The sequence below is a fragment of the Manis pentadactyla genome, chromosome 9, assembly GCF_030020395.1.
Source record: "Manis pentadactyla isolate mManPen7 chromosome 9, mManPen7.hap1, whole genome shotgun sequence".
Classification (NCBI taxonomy): Eukaryota; Metazoa; Chordata; class Mammalia; order Pholidota; family Manidae; genus Manis; species Manis pentadactyla.
Window position 1 is genome coordinate 43,420,649 of NC_080027.1, and position 17,622 is coordinate 43,438,270.

Here is a 17,622-nt window from a genome sequence, read left to right on the forward strand (position 1 = left end):
TGGCAGGCTGATGTGAGCGGGCTCCAGCACACTGCTCTCTCCAGTGTTTGCGGGATACATGACACTTCCTTCCTATTTAGTACCAGTTTTCCACCTGCAATAAAATTGATGGGATTCCCATAAAATTTCCATCTCCATTTTCCTCTGATTTTTTCTGCCACTTTATACAACTGAGTTTTATGCTTCTGCCTGCTTCTAAAATTGATATAGTTACCATGATTCCATTTTTTCAGGAACCAAGTATTTTAAGTCTAGCTATGTGTAACTGTTTACAGACTGAGCATCAGGAATTATTTACTTTTGTTCTCTGGTTGGTCCTTCGTGGCATTTGTAAAACCTTCAACATTTTATGGGAAATAGTGAGTGTGTTTATGTGTGATTTTTCTGTGGAGAAGTTTTCATGGATTTCATCAGATTCCAAAGGGATTACTGTGCAGAAAAAGGTCAAGAAGCTCTGCCCCCAAATTCTTCACATTCTACTTCATAAGCTTTTCTAGTTCCCCAGAGTTCCCAAAATTCTCCAATGTTGCTGTAATGAGTTATTAGCTACTGTCCCTAATTGTTAAAGCTTTTCTACTGACTGTCCAATACTGGATACTTATCAATGGCTTATGAGCCATGACATATCTGCTTCTACATTTTGAACTATTAATTATGAATGAAGAAGACAAGCTAAAGTATACTGTAAGAAGACAACACAACTTTTTAAAGGCATGACACATGAACATAAAGATCCGGTTCTTTTATCTTATAACATTTTTCCTAGATGCTTTCGGCAGAGTATGCAATACTCTTAACAAATACACTAACAAAGAGCATTGTGTCTCAGATACAGAAAGCCTGGGTTCAAATCTCAATCCTGATCTATGTTATATATTTGCCTTTTGATGGTTTAAATGTCTCTAGGCCTCATTTCTTCATTTCTATAATATAATTTATAATAATATATATATTTTATTGAGTCATTTTGAAGAATAAATGAAATAGGTCTTACGTGGTTGGTAGACCATTAAGTATAAACAGTCACTAAATGTTGGTTACTATGAGTATTATTTTTATTATTTCTATGAGTATTATTTTTATTATTTCACTATTACTATTCTCATGTTTCTCTTATTGGACTTTAAAATAATACTTAATATTTTATGACTGAAAGCAAACATGCTTACTATTTGTTGAATAAATGAAAAAAAATGAGAAAAATGTCTTGTAGGCAGTAACCTACCAGGGTTGCTTTTCTACAGGGAAAGTCACATTTTCCAGGTTTTTCTCACACAGTCTTCTCTGTTATTTTGTAGGGAGAAGACTGAATATAGCCTTGTGAATCTGTTTTGTTTTTATACAATAGATGATGGAGTTGAGTACAGGGGGCAAAAGCAGGTATATGTTGGCCATTGTGGCATGAACCACTTTGTGGGCTGATGGACCATAGCAATGCACCAAGGACAGGCTCATCATGGGGGTGTAGAAAATAGCGACTGCTCCGATGTGGGAGACACAGGTGCTGAAGACCTTGTGTCGTTCTTTACGGGAGGCAATACTGAGGACAGAGCGAATGATCAAGATGTAAGACAGGACTATTCATGGTGTGTCTACTCCTGTGGTCAGAATAAGATCGATGAATCCACAGATGCTATTGGCCTGAGTATCTGAACATGCTAATTTAATCACATCTGGGTGGTAACAGTAGGAGTGGGAAAGGAAATTTGCTCCACAGAAAGAGAGAGGCTTAAGGAGCAAAAGTAGTGGCACTGTTAATACTACAGTGTGTATAATCATTAAGAGGCCCATCTGATTGACTCTCAAACTAGTGAGAATGGTAGCGTACCTCAGAGGATCACAGATGGCCACGTAGCGGTCAAAGGCCATAGCCACCAGCACCCCAGATTCTATGAAGGTAAATCCATGAAGAAAAAACATCTGGATAATGCAGTTATCTAGAGTGATTTCACTTGCATCAAACCAGAGGACAGTTAATGTGGTTGACATTGTAGAAATGGTCAAACCCAAGTCAGTAGCTGAGAGCATGGAGAGGAAATAGTACATGGACTCACGGGGACTCTCGTGGGTGATGATGACGAGCAGGACTATGGTGTTCCCAGAGAGGGCAATGCCGTAGAGACAACAGAAGGGCACAGAGACCCAGGCATGGGCAGACTCGAGGCCAGGAATGCCAGTCAACAAGAAGGTTGTAAATTTAGATGTCATGTTACTTAACATCTCCATGTTGTCCTGGATTTGTAGCATTTGTCCTCACAATACTCACATCCTATAGAAATAATGAATTACAGTGTTACACAAAAATATCTAGATAAATTTTCTTTTGGTTAGAATTATCTAAGGTCATGAATAAGTACTCTATCATTGAGAAAAACTAAATCAAACTGTAATATATATAAACAGTTTTACTCTTAAATTCAAGGAAAAATGTCCATGTAATTTTATACATTTTGGTGATTATTTTCTATGTTAGCAGAATTTTAAGCTCTATTATGTCCAATCTATTATATATAATGTTCTATGAATAAAGAATTAAGAGAAACCAATGCATTCAACTTTGAATATGCTGTGTATGAAATGAATAAGAAAAATCCACCTAAAGATATCCATGGGTCTGCCATACCTATGTAAGTGGTTGTGAATATCCAGGTAAAAGTCTCCAAATTTTTGCTAGTAATACACTCATTTGGAAGTTTTCTCTGTAAAAGTGCCATTTTAATCCAACAATGTGAATGTACAGCATCAGAAAGTAGATTTACAAGAGTTAACTAGTGAAGACAGGACTTCATAGAAGTTATTGGAAAGGACTATACAGACTAAAGCAAGATGAAACTGGACAGCTTTACAGGACACATTCAAATTAAGAGAACATAGTGTCATTGCTGGGTGTTACATGAACAACAATGTTAAATTGCTTGAGTGGTCAGGTTTCCTAAGAATTAAAAATTTCAAATGCAGCTGAGAGTATATTAGTGACCCTGGAAAAAATAGCTGAAGTCCAGCAATGAAAGCTAAGAGCTACAGTGGTTTGAGGAATGAATGGAAAAATAAGTAGTAGAGGCACAGTGTGTATTATTTCTGGGAGCTTGTCAGTGTAGGCAAGGAGAGGAACTAGGCATGATTAAAGGAGACTAAAGTGTAGGGAGGATTCTTGCAAATGAAAAGACTTAGAGAAATGTATACATTTGTTAGCTCAGTTTAAAGGCACAGAAACAGTGAGAGACTGAAAACATGGAACAACAGGAACTAATTGGTACAGAAAACTCCTTAGGAAAGTAGTAGTTATTGACTACAGACATTAACAGAATTAGCCCTCAAATTAGCCCTCAAAAACATGAGGATGAGGAGGGGCGGAAGATGGCGGCGTGAGTAGAGCAGCGGAAATCTCCTCCCAAAACAACATATATCTATGAAAATATAACAAAGACAACCCTTCCTAGAATAAAGACCAGAGGACACAGGACAATATCCAGACCACATCCGCACCTGAGAGAACCCAGCGCCTGGTGAAGGGGGTAAGATACAAGCCCCGGCCCCGCGGGAGCCGAGCGCCCCTCCCCCCAGCTCCCGGCGGGAGAAGAGCAGGCAGAGCGGGAGGGAGACGGAGCCCAGGACTGCCGAACACCCAGCCCCAGCCATCCGGGCCAGAGTGCAGGGCGCTCGATACTAGGAAAACAGGGCAGCAAGAACAGTGAGCAGGCACTGGAGGCTGGGCGACAGAGGGCATAAGAAAAGCGCGCGACCATTTTTTTTTTTTTTGCTTTTTTGCTGTTTTGTTTTGGCGAGCGCTTTTTGGAAGTCTTAAAGGGATAGGGACCCCAATACTAGGGAAACAGGGCAGCAAGAACAGTGAGCAGGCACTGGAGGCTGGGCGACAGAGGACATAAGAAAAGCGCGCGACCATTTTTTTTTTTTTTTGCTTTTTTGCTGTTTTGTTTTGGCGAGCGCTTTTTGGAAGTCTTAAAGGGATAGGGACCCCAATACTAGGGAAACAGGGCAGCAAGAACAGTGAGCAGGCACTGGAGGCTGGGCGACAGAGGACATAAGAAAAGCGCGCGACCATTTTTTTTTTTGCTTTTTTGCTGTTTTGTTTTGGCGAGCGCTTTTTGGAAGTCTTAAAGGGATAGGGAGCCCAATACTAGGAAAACAGGGCAGCAAGAACAGTGAGCGGGCACTGGAGGCTGGGCGACAGAGGACATAAGAAAAGCGCGCGACCATTTTTTTTTTTTTTTTTGCTTTTTTGCTGTTTTCTTTTGGCGAGCGCTTTTTGGAAGTCTTAAAGGGATAGGGACCCCAATACTAGGGAAACAGGGCAGAAAGACCGGTGAGCAGAGGCCTGAGGCTGGCACCGGAGAATAAAGAAAAACGAACAACCACCCTTTTTTTTTTTTTTTTTTATTAAAAACTTTTTTTTTTTTTTTTAATTAAAAAAATTTTTTTTCTTATTTATTTATTTATTTTTGGTGGTCGTTGTTTTGTTTTGGCGGGTGCTTTTTGGAAGTCTCAAAGGGGCAGGGCGGGTCACTTAATCCAGAGGTAGGGAATCCGGGATCTCTGGGCACCCTAACCCCTGGGCTGCAGGGAGCAGGCAGGCCCCTTACGGAGATAAATAGCCTCCCAGCAGCTCCTGCTCCAACGCGACTCCACCATTTTGGAGTAGCTGCCCGAGCCAGGCCACGCCCACGGCAACAGCGGAGATTAACTCCATAGCAGCCGGGCAGGAAGCAGAAACCCTGTCTGCGCGCAGCTGCGCAGCACAAGCCACTAGAGGTCGCTGTTCTCCCAGGAGAGGAGGGCCACAAACCAACAAGAAAGGAAGTCCTTCCAGACGTCACTCGTCCCAGTTCTGCAGACTATTCCTATCACCATGAAAAGGCAAAGCTACAGGCAGACAAAGATCACAGAGACAACACCAGAGAAGGAGACAGACCTAACCAGTCTTCCTGACAAAGAATTCAAAATAAGAATCATAAACATGCTGACAGAGATGCAGAGAAATACGCAAGAGAAATGGGATGAAGTCCGGAAGGAGATCACAGATGCCAGAAAGGAGATCGCAGAAATGAAACAAACTCTGGAAGGGTTTATAAGCAGAATGGACAGGATGCAAGAGGCCATTGATGGAATTGAAATCAGAGAACAGGAACGCATAGAAGCTGACATAGAGAGAGACAAAAGGATCTCCAGGAATGAAACAATATTAAGAGAACTGTGTGACCAATCCAAAAGGAACAATATCCGTATTATAGGGGTCCCAGAAGAAGAAGAAGAGAGAGGAAAAGAGATGGAAAGTATCTTAGAAGAAATAATTGCTGAAAACTTCCCCAATCTGGGGGAGGAAATAATCGAACAGACCACGGAAATACACAGAACCCCCAACAGAAAGGATCCAAGAAGGGCAACACCAAGACACATAATAATTAAAATGGCAAAGATCAAGGACAAGGAAAGAGTGTTAAAGGCAGCTAGAGAGAAAAAGGTCACCTATAAAGGGAAACCCATCAGGCTAACGTCAGATTTCTCAACAGAAACCCTACAGGCCAGAAGAGAATGGCATGATATATTTAATAAAATGAAACAGAAGGGCCTTGAACCAAGGATACTGTATCCAGCACGACTATCATTCAAATATGACGGTGGGATTAAACAATTCCCAGACAAACAAAAGCTGAGGGAATTTGCTTTCCACAAACCACCACTACAGAACATCTTACAGGGACTGCTCTAGATGGGAGCACTCCTAGAAAGAGCACAGCACAAAACACCCAACATATGAAGAATTGAGGAGGAGGAACAAGAAGGGAGAGAAGAAAAGAATCTCCAGACAGTGTATATAACAGCTCAATAAGCGAGCTATTTAGGCAGTAAGATACTAAAGAGGCTAACCTTGAACCTTTGGTAACCACGAATTTAAAGCCTGCAATGGCAATAAGTACATATCTTTCAATAGTCACCCTAAATGTTAATGGGTTGAATGCACCAATCAAAAGACACAGAGTAACAGAATGGATAAAAGAGCAAGACCCATCTATATGCTGCTTACAAGAAACTCACCTCAAACCCAAAGACATGTACAGACTAAAAGTCAAGGGATGGAAAAACATATTTCAAGCAAACAACAGTGAGAAGAAAGCAGGGGTTGCAGTACTAATATCAGACAAAATAGACTTCAAAACAAAGAAAGTAACAAGAGATAAAGAAGGACACTACATAATGATAAAGGGTTCAGTCAAACAAGAGGATATAACCATTCTAAATATATATGCACCCAACACAGGAGCACCAGGATATGTGAAACAAATACTAACAGAACTAAAGGGGGATATAGACTGCAATGCATTCATTCTAGGAGACTTCAACACACCACTCACCCCAAAGGATAGATCCACTGGGCAGAAAATAAGTAAGGACACGGAAGCACTGAACAACACAGTAGAGCAGATGGACCTAATAGACATCTATAGAACTCTACATCCAAAAGCAGCGAGATATACATTCTTCTCAAGTGCACATGGAACATTCTCCAGAATAGACCACATACTAGGCCACAAAAAGAGCCTCAGAAAATTCCAAAAGATTGAAATCCTACCAACGAACTTTTCAGACCACAAAGGCATAAAACTAGAAATAAACTGTACAAAGAAAGCAAAGAGGCTCACAAACACATGGAGGCTTAACAACACGCTCCTAAATAATCAATGGATCAATGACCAAATCAAAATGGAGATCCAGCAATATATGGAAACAAATGACAACAACAACACTAAGCCCCAACTTCTGTGGGACGCAGCAAAAGCAGTCTTAAGAGGAAAGTATATAGCAATCCAAGCATATTTAAAAAAGGAAGAGCAATCCCAAATGAATGGTCTAATGTCACAATTATCGAAATTGGAAAAAGAAGAACAGATGAGGCCTAAGGTCAGCAGAAGGAGGGACATAATAAAGATCAGAGAAGAAATAAATAAAATTCAGAAGAATAAAACAATAGCAAAAATCAATGAAACCAAGAGTTGGTTCTTTGAGAAAATAAATAAAATAGATAAGCCTCTAGCCAGACTTATTAAGAAGAAAAGAGAGTCAACACAAATCAACAGTATCAGAAACGAGAAAGGAAAAATCACGACGGACCCCACAGAAATGCAAAGAATTATTGGAGAATACTATGAAAACCTATATGCTAACAAGCTGGGAAACCTAGGAGAAATGGACAACTTCCTAGAAAAATATAACCTTCCAAGATTGACCCAGGAAGAAACAGAAAATCTAAACAGACCAATTACCAGCAACGAAATTGAAGCGGTAATCAAAAAACTACCAAAGAACAAAACTCCCGGGCCAGATGGATTTACCTCAGAAAATTATCAGACATACAGGGAAGACATAATACCCATTCTCCTTAGAGTTTTCCAAAAAATAGAGGAGGAGGGGATACTCCCAAACTCATTCTATGAAGCTAACATCACCCTAATACCAAAACCAGGCAAAGACCCCACCAAAAAAGAAAACTACAGACCAATATCCCTGATGAACGTAGATGCAAAAATACTCAACAAAATATTAGCAAACCGAATTCAAAAATACATCAAAAGGATCATACACCATGACCAAGTGTTATTCATCCCAGGGATGCAAGGATGGTACAACATTCGAAAGTCCATCAACATCATCCACCACATCAACAAAAAGAAAGACAAAAACCACATGATCATCTCCATAGATGCTGAAAAAGCATTTGACAAAGTTCAACATCCACTCATGATAAAAACTCTCAGCAAAATGGGAATAGAGGGCAAGTACCTCAACATAATAAAGGCCATCTATGATAAACCCACAGCCAACATTATATTGAACAGCGAGGAGCTGAAAGCATTTCCTCTGAGATCGGGAACTAGACAGGGATGCCCACTCTCTCCACTGTTATTTAACATAGTACTGGAGGTCCTAGCCACGGCAATCAGACAAAATAAAGAAATACAAGGAATCCAGATTGGTAAAGAAGAAGTTAAACTGTCACTATTTGCAGATGACATGATACTGTACATAAAAAACCCTAAAGACTCCACCCCAGAACTACTAGAACTGATATCGGAATACAGCAAAGTTGCAGGATACAAAATGAACACACAGAAATCTGTGGCTTTCCTATATACCAACAATGAACCAACAGAAAGAGAAATCAGGAAAACAACTCCATTCACAATTGCATCAAAAAAAATAAAATACCTAGGAATAAACCTAACCAAAGAAGTGAAAGACTTATATTCTGAAAACTACAAGTCAAAGAAATTAAAGGGGACACTAACAGATGGAAACTCATCCCATGCTCGTGGCTAGGAAGAATTAATATCGTCAAAATGGGCATCCTGCCCAAAGCAATATGCAGATTTGATGCAATCCCTATGAAACTACCAGCAACATTCTTCAATGAACTGGAACAAATAATTCAAAAATTCATATGGAAACACAAAAGACCCCGAATAGCCAAAGCAATCCTGAGAAAGAAGAATAAAGTAGGGGGGATCTCACTCCCCAACTTCAAGCTCTACTATAAAGCCATAGTAATCAAGACAATTTGGTACTGGCACAAGAGCAGAGCCACAGACCAATGGAACAGACTAGAGAATCCAGACATTAACCCAGACATATATGGTCAATTAATATTTGATAAAGGAGCCATGGACATACAATGGCGAAATGACAGTCTCTTCAACAGGTGGTGCTGGCAAAACTGGACAGCTACATGTAGGAGAATGAAACTGGACCATTGTCTAACCCCATATACAAAAGTAAACTCAAAATGGATCAAAGACCTGAATGTAAGCCATGAAACCATTAAACTCTTGGAAGAAAACATAGGCAAAAACCTCTTAGACATAAACATGAGTGACCTCTTCTTGAACATATCTCCCTGGCAAGGAAAACAACAGCAAAAATGAGTAAGTGGGACTATATTAAGCTGAAAAGCTTCTGTACAGCAAAAGACACCATCAATAGAACAAGAAGGATCCCTACAGTATGGGAGAATATATTTGAAAATGACACATCCGATAAAGGCTTGACGTCCAGAATATATAAGGAGCTCACACGCCTCAACAAACAAAAAACAAATAACCCAATTAAAAAATGGGCAGAGGAACTGAACACACAGTTCTCCAAAAAAAGAAATACAGATGGCCAACAGACACATGAAAAGATGTTCCACATCGCTAATTATCAGAGAAATGCAAATTAAAACTACAATGAGGTATCACCTCACACCAGTAAGGATGGCTGCCATCCAAAAGACAAACAACAACAAATGTTGGCGAGGCTGTGGAGAAAGGGGAACCCTCCTACACTGCTGGTGGGAATGTAAGTTAGTTCAACCATTGTGGAAAGCAGTATGGAGGTACATCAAAATGCTCAAAACAGACTTACCATTTGACCCAGGAATTGCACTCCTAGGAATTTACCCTAAGAACGCAGCAATCAAGTTTGCGAAAGACAGATGCACCCCTATGTTTATTGCAGCACTATTTACAATAGCCAAGAATTGGAAGCAACCTAAATGTCCATCAATAGATGAATGGATAAAGAAGATGTGGTACATATACACAATGGAATACTACTCAGCCATAAGAAAAGGGCAAATCCAATCATTTGCAGCAACATGGATGGAGTTGGAGGGTATTATGCTCAGTGAAACAAGCCAAGCGGAGAAAGAGAAATACCAAATGATTTCACTTATCTGTGGAATATAAGAACAAAGGAAAAACTGAAGGAACAAAACAGCAGCAGAATCACAGAACTCAAGAATGGACTAACAGGTACCAAAGGGAAAGGGACTGGGGAGGATGGGTGGTTAGGGAGGGATAAGGGGGGGAGAAGTAGGGGGGTATTAAGATTAACATGCATGGGGGGGGTAGGAGAAAAGGGAGGGCTGTACAACACAGAGAAGGCAAGTAGTGATTCTACAACATTTTGCTATGCTGATGGACAATGACTGTAAAGGGGTTTATAGGGGAGACCTGGTATAGGGGAGAGCCTAGTAAGCATAATATTCGTCATGTAATTGTAGATTAGTGATACCAAAACAAAGAAAAAAAAAAAAGGGCAGTTCCTTTGTGGTAACCTCCAACGAGTTCTACACAAGGGTATAAAGGGCATATAAAAGTGTAGGCAAAGGGTCTGTTTGTGTTTATACAGAGGATCAAAGCCTAATTGGGCTACCCGAAAAATGAACTAAGATACGATATGAAAAAGAACTTCCAACATCAGCACTCTCTGAAAGACTCATGCCAGAAGATGATCATCAAAAAACCCCAACAATGATCCACGCACTGCTACAGCTGTAGATGCACTCATCCCACCCGTTCCTGGACTTGCCATGGGAATGAGGAAGGAGATATCTAAGCTGGCCTGTGCATACAGTAAAACAACAAATTAGACTGGATCTATACTGTTGGAACTCAACCAAGAATTTGGAGAAGTGCTAATTGTAGCGCTCCAAAGTCTTACAACTACAGACTATTTACTGTTAAAAGAACATATGGCATGTGAACAGTCCCCAGGAATGGGTTGTTTTAATTTGTCTGATTTCTCTCAGACTGTTCAAGTTCAGTTGGACAATATCCACCATATCATAGATAAGTTTTCACAAATGCCTAGGGTGCCTAACTGGTTTTCTTGGTTTCACTGGAGATGGCTGGTAATTACAGATATGCTTTGGTTATGTAACTATACTCCTATTATGTTAATGTGTGTGTGCAATTTAAGTAGTAGCTTAAAACCTATTCATGCTGAAGTTACTCTACAAGAAGATATGTCAGAGAAATAATCAATCTTCCCATGTTTTCTTCCGCCTGCTACTTCTATAGCTTTTCTTCTTCCTTCCTAATTACAACCCTTAAATAGAATTCGTTCCTCATATCGAAAATTATCGAGTATCATAATTCTTCCAAGTGGTAAAGATACCTCAAGACAAATGCTGGGCATAGAAGCCACAGGGCATAAATATGCAAAGATGTAAAAAGCTAACCTTTTCAAACAATAAGGCTTCTCTCTCACTTACCAACTTCACATTTCCCTGTATGGCCCCGGAAGATGACTGGTTAGCCAGAGACGGGTAAGATTCCTCAAGGGAGGAACATCCTAAGACAGGCACAGTCGCAGGGGGGCCATCAGGTGAGAAATTGGGGATCAACAGAGGTGAGGCTTAGAACCTCACCCCCCCTGTTCTGAGAGAAATCTTCTGCATACGTGGACGTTTTATTGCCCTGGTCTAGCTTGGATTAACACATAGTCTACAGGCACACACCTGATCATCTACATTTGCTCTCTTACAACACTAAACTATGTTTTCTACCTTTATCTTGTATCTACCTACCACTTCAGCATTTTATTAAAAATAATAATAATAAAGAGAGAAATGTAGTATCCACACATAAATCAAGTATAAAAACCAAATGAGTATTCATATTTGAACTGACTGTTTAGAGTTCATAATGCATGAGCAAAACTGAAAGTTTCTGTGATGACTGCCCTTGTACTGTTCACTATGTAACTTATTCATTATGTAAGAATTTGTTCTCCATGTAAGAACTTGTTTGTTATGCCTCAGAAGATTGGAGACTGACGAAAATTAGGCTTGGGGTGGATTAATGATTGTGCATTGAGCATTGACTCCCCTATACAGAATTTTATTGTCGTTAACAATCATTTGATCAATAAATATGAGAGATGCCCTCACAAAAAAAAAAAAAAAAAAAAAAAGAACAGACTTCCAATGGTAAAATAAAAAAGTAACCGGGATGTAATGTATAGCATAAGGAATATAGTCAAGATAATGTAACAGCTTGGTAGGGTGATAGCTGGAACCTCAAATTATGTATATAAATGTTCTACCACTGTGTTGTACACTTGAAACTAATGTAATGTAATACTGTGCGTCAACTACCCTTCAATAAAAAAATAATTATTAAAAAAAAAAAAAAAAACATGAGGATGAGGATCATCTTTTCCACTGATGTTAGAGAAGAAGTGGCAAATGGATTGGTTAGTGGAGGGTTTTGTGAGGAAAATATTATGCAGTGCCTGCTTGTTTTGTTTTGTTTTTTTAATTTAAAAAAGTGGTCAGATTCACTTAATATGAAATTTACTATCTTAACCATTTTAAGTGTACAGTTCAATGGTATTAAATACATTTATAATGTTGCACAGCCATCACCACCATCCATCTCCATAACTGTTTTTGTCTTGTAAAACTGAACCTCTATGCCATTAAATACTAACTTATCATTCCCCAACTTCCCCGACCTCTGGTAACCACCATTCTACTTCGTAATTTTGATGACCCTACACATCTCATGCAAGGGGAATCATATAATAAATTCTTTTGTGACTGGCTTATTTCACTTAGCATTATGTCCTCAACAGTGGTCACATATGTCAGAATTTCCTTCCTTTTTTAACCTGCCTGCTTTTCCCCCTGTGAATTATTAGGGGGAAACTTACTGTCACTCAGAATGTGGAGTGATAGATGTCGATTTGAAGATACGAAAGTGGATTTCAGTAGACATGGCAGGAATCAGAAAAGTGGTTGGATCAATACACACAGAAATGTTATAAAGAAATCCTTGTTCAATTAAAATTTTAAAAATATTTTTTAAAGGAACACATTTAACTTGTTAAAGTCTATTCTAGGAAGACAAACAAGTGATAACAACATTAGTTATTATAATTTTTTTAAATCAGGCTTTTAAAAATACTAGGTAAAGTTTACTGCCTGAGAGTAAAAACTCTGTATTAAGGATACATGTTACCATTCTCTTTATGCTAGTTTTCTGTAGTTCCTTTTTAAACTCAGGGTTTCTATTCAGTCTGAGAAAAAACATTACAATAGTTAATTATGAACTAGTAGGGAACAGACATCTGTAGGTTATATGGATCCCCAAGGACAGAGTGGATCTTAATATTACCTGACTTTTCTAAAAACTCATATGAATATTGATGAATAGAGAATAATCAAAACACAAAGTCAACACAGTGAATACCTTTTTCTACCTTCTTATCAGCTTCATGTGGAAAGAAGAGGCTTCTCTGTCTTCACCAGCAGAGAGGATGCAAGTTACAGTTCTGGAGCCATGGACTTTATAGTAAAGTGGGACTGAGCTGTGGGGCCATTGGTGAAATGTAACTCTCCCTGGGGCTGTAAAGAGAAAAACCTAAATCCCTCTCTCTCTATCTATAAATACAGGACAGTGCTGTATGATCTCAGAAGGATTTTACTTACTAACTTTCAAGTAACCAATGTTCACAGGGACATTAAATGCAAAGCAAATAAACCAAATCATCCATATAGATGGAAAGTTTAGTTATTATTCTAGGCACTGGGCAATAGAAAGATGCATGCCATTGTCTATGGGTTATCAGTATATTGGGAAGATAGGAGAACACCAGTGTTCACTGGAATAATTATGGTGACAATGAAGAGAGAAGCAAATATGCACCCCTTTCTCCAGGACCCTGTCCATACACTGCCACATTGACCCAGAGGGAGGATGGTGCATTCACTCCCAAATCCATCTCTGTACGGCCACTCACTAGCTTTTCCCCAGGAAATGGGTCAGCTCCTGATTAAATGGTCCCCAGTTTGCTAGTGGCTGGGTCACTGTGGTGAATAAATTCTTACATGTATGTGTTCCTGCTCTCCTACTTGCTGTTTACTTGTGGTAGTGAACTCAAGGGCCTAGACTCCTGGGGGAGTGTGGCTGTCCTTGTCAATGTGGGCACTTGAGTAATGGATGCAGATTGCTTTATAGGCCTATAGACTTTCTAGATTCATAGGACAGGAGAAGACCCAGAACCAAACATTATGTTTCTTCTTTATAGAGGGGCCCCACATTGGCTGAGAGTCTTGTGTTTGCCTAGATACCCATAAAACCAGTAATTTGCTCCTAGTTAGCTATTTTTCTTTAATTTTACTTGGCTCTTATTCCTATGCTTCCTTGTTTGAGAACTCCAACACAGAAGTGTGAGGGGTTCAATTCAAGCCCTAGAACTCTACCTAGAACCCCTATCAAGTGTCTGGCACTTCAATGACAAAAATGGAGTATGAGCAAATAATTGTGCAAAACTTTGTTAGTGTGAAAGAATTGGAAGTTTCACCATGGTTGCCTTTAAGAGCTGATAATTTAACCAGAGTTTCTACCCAAAGCCTTCTGTGGTAGATAATAAAATAATAAGATAGTCCCTGATTATTCCTGATGCTTTGAGCCCTTGTGTAATTTCTTGCTCCAGTGTGGGTGGGACCTGTGATTTGCTTCTAATCAATAGAAATGGCCAAGGCGACAGGATGTCACTGCTGCGCTTATGTTACCTGAGATCTAGCTTTAATGAAGCAACAGCGTGTTGCTTTGCAGCAAAGTGTACTGAAGGTTCTCTCCAGCCAACAACTGGCTAGGAATAAATGTGGCCTCCTCTTGTCAACAGCCAGCAAGAAACTTGTCAACAGCCAGCAAGATCCACTCTGTCCTTGGGGATCCATATAACCTACAGATGGACACAAGGAATTAACTGACTCCTGCCAGTAACCGTGTGATCTTGAATGTACATCCTTCCCCATTAGAGCCTCAGATGAGCCCCTGCCTTTGACTACACCTTGATTACAGCCTTGCAAACTCAGCTAAGCTGTACTCAGACTCCTCATTTATAGAAACTGTGACATAAAAGTTTTGAGTTCTTTTAAGCCACCACGTTTGTGGTAATTTGTTTTGTAGCAATAGATAACTTCTATTTGAATGATTAATTTATTTCTGTTGTTTTTCACTGCTCTGTCTCAGGTTCCTAATGAGCATAGAAGAGTGACATTTACTTCTGACCTAAGTGACATGTCATGACTATTGAGATTTCGAAGTTATTGAGGATAATATTGTGCTTTTGTGGTTTATGCATTATCCATAACACTCAGAACACATCTGGATGCATCATAGGAAGCAAATAATAATTTGTTGAATTGTAAATAAAATGCTAATATAAGTAATAACATGCGTTCAACAAATTATGCATTTCATTTGTGTGCTGCTCACAGGTTTGTCCCATGAAACTGGAACTCAGCCAATGATACATAATAGAGACCAGCAAGTTGTTTTTCCTTCTATAAGGACCAGACAGTAAATATCTTAGGCTTTTTTGGCCATTCAGTTCTCTGTCTTAACTGCTCAAGTTAATGTTGTAGCAGGGCAACAACCATAGACAGTTCTGAATCAGTGTGGCTGTGCTCAAATTAAACTCCATTCATAAAAGCAGGTGGCCAGGCAGAGAAAGACAAGTACCGTATGATTTCACTTACATGTGGAATCTAAAAACAAAGCAAAACAAAATGAACAAACATCAGTGAACTCAGAGACGCTGAGAAGTGATGGGTGGTCACCATGGTGGGAGCAGTGGGGGTGGGGCAGGCGGGTGGGGTGCAGAAGGGGGATGAGGCACAAAAATCTCAATCATCATATGAGTTGGTCATGGGGATGGAAGTGCAGCACGGAGAATATAGTCAGTGGCTCTGTAACATCTTCCTGTGTTGACAGATAGTAACTGCACTAGCTGGGGTGAGGATTTAATGTGTGTAACTGTTGAACCACTGTGTTGTATACTTGAAATCAATATAATGTGTTATATCAACTATACTACAATAAAAAATAACTCTTGGAAAAAAAAAAAAACAGGCAGCAGGCCAAATTTAGCCAGTGGGCTATAGTTTGCCTGTCCTGATATACAACTTTATTAGCTATCCTCTTCTATCCCATCCCAATAACTGTACCCTCCTTCTACGCCCAAAGTAACTACTATCCTCACTTCTGCACCTTAGATTAGTTTTACCTATAATTTGCATCTATAATGTAATAAAATAAAAATATATAAGTTGAATAAAACAGTATGTATGCAAAGTACTGTCCTCACTTCCACACCTTAGATTAGTTTTACCTACAATTTGCATCTATAATGTAATAAAATAAAAATATATAAGTTGAATAAAACAGTTTGTATGCCTCTTTATTTGGTTCATTTCATATAATCTTTATGAGATTTTTTCATGGTGAATATGAGAGTTTTTCATTCTTTTTAATTTTTATAATTGTATGAACATACCCCAGATTGCCCATTTTTCTTTTCCTGGACACTTCTGTTGTGTTCAGGTTTTGGTTATAAATAATTATGCTGCTACAATAATTATTTATTATGACCTTAGGAGCACACATATATCCATTTCTGTTGATTTTATTTTAGGAGTTAAATTGCTAGGCCAACTTTGAGACACTATCAAACAGTTTCAGAAGGAGTTTGTACTGATTTACATTCACACCATTAGGATGTGAGTGGTCCTGTTGATTCATATCTTTATCAATATTTGGTATTATCAGTATTTCCAATGTTAGCCATTCCTGTGGGTTTGTAGTCTGATTTTAGTATTCATTTGCATTTTCCCAACTAATGATATCATATAAATTTTTATATTTAATGGCACTTTGAATATAGCTTCTTGTAAGTGCCTGTTCCAAACTTTTCTCTATTTCTTCATTGCCTTTTTTGATTTTTCAGATTTTCTTATATATATAGGACACACATCCTCTTTTTAGTATTCACTTTCTTGAAAGTGCTGTTTGATGAACAGAATATCCTGTTTTAATTTAGAGCAAGCTGTTTTCCCTTTATATTTAGTGCCTTCTATGTTCTGTTAAAAAACAACCTAAATATATTATCCAATGTTGTTTATAGGAATTTAATGTTTTTTGTTGTTTATATTTAAATCTATAATCCATCTGGAATAGATTTTTGTTTATGGTATGAGGTGGAGGTCAAGTTTATTTTCTGAACATGAATATAAAATTAGCTCAGGATCTTTCATTGAAGAGACTGTTTTTTCCACATTGCTACATGGTAACATTTATTATAAATAGAGCATCCATGTACTTAATGTTTTTGTTTTGGACTCTATTCTATTTTATTACCCCATTTGTCTAATTCTGAGCAAAAAGCACATTGTCTTAATTATTGTAGCTCTTTAATAATTCTGATATTGAGTAGAGTAAGACTTCAAACTTTATTTTTTAAATTTGACTATGGATTTTAGAATCAGCTTGTTAATTAACACACACAGATGCATCACACAGAAGTTCTGAGATTTTGACAGGACTGCACTGAATCTTCAAACTAACTAGGTAAAATATTTCACAATACTTTAAAGTACTGAATCATCCAGTCCATGGGTTTAGTTTATCCTTCCATTTATTTAGGATTTATTTAATTTTAATTCTGTTTTATAGTTTTCAGGGTAGAGGTGTTTTACAGTTTCAGAAAATTTATTCTTAGGTGTTTGGTTTTTTTGTGTAATTTAAATGATAACCCTTTAAATCTACCCTTCTAAATGTTTGTTAATGGAATATATGAAAATACTTTTTGTATGGCGACATTGTATCATAAATCTTGCTAAATCCACTCACTAATTTAAAAGCTTATTTATTGATTTTTCTTGATATTCTACATAACCTATCAGGCTTTCTATAAATGACAGTATTCATATTTCTTCCTATTTATTCTATATACGTAAGCATGTGTGTGTGTGTGTGTGTGTGTGTGTGTGTGTGT

General features: G+C 38.5%; 1 protein-coding gene across 1 annotated transcript; it reads right to left on the reverse strand.

The window, feature by feature from the left end:
• Nucleotides 1–1,287: 1,287 nt before the first annotated feature.
• Nucleotides 1,288–2,247, reverse strand: LOC118912162 (olfactory receptor 51F1). Its single transcript, XM_036884959.2, is given in 1 exon segment — nucleotides 1,288–2,247. A coding segment is annotated over 1 exon segment (960 nt).
• Between the last annotated feature and the right edge of the window lie 15,375 nt (nucleotides 2,248–17,622).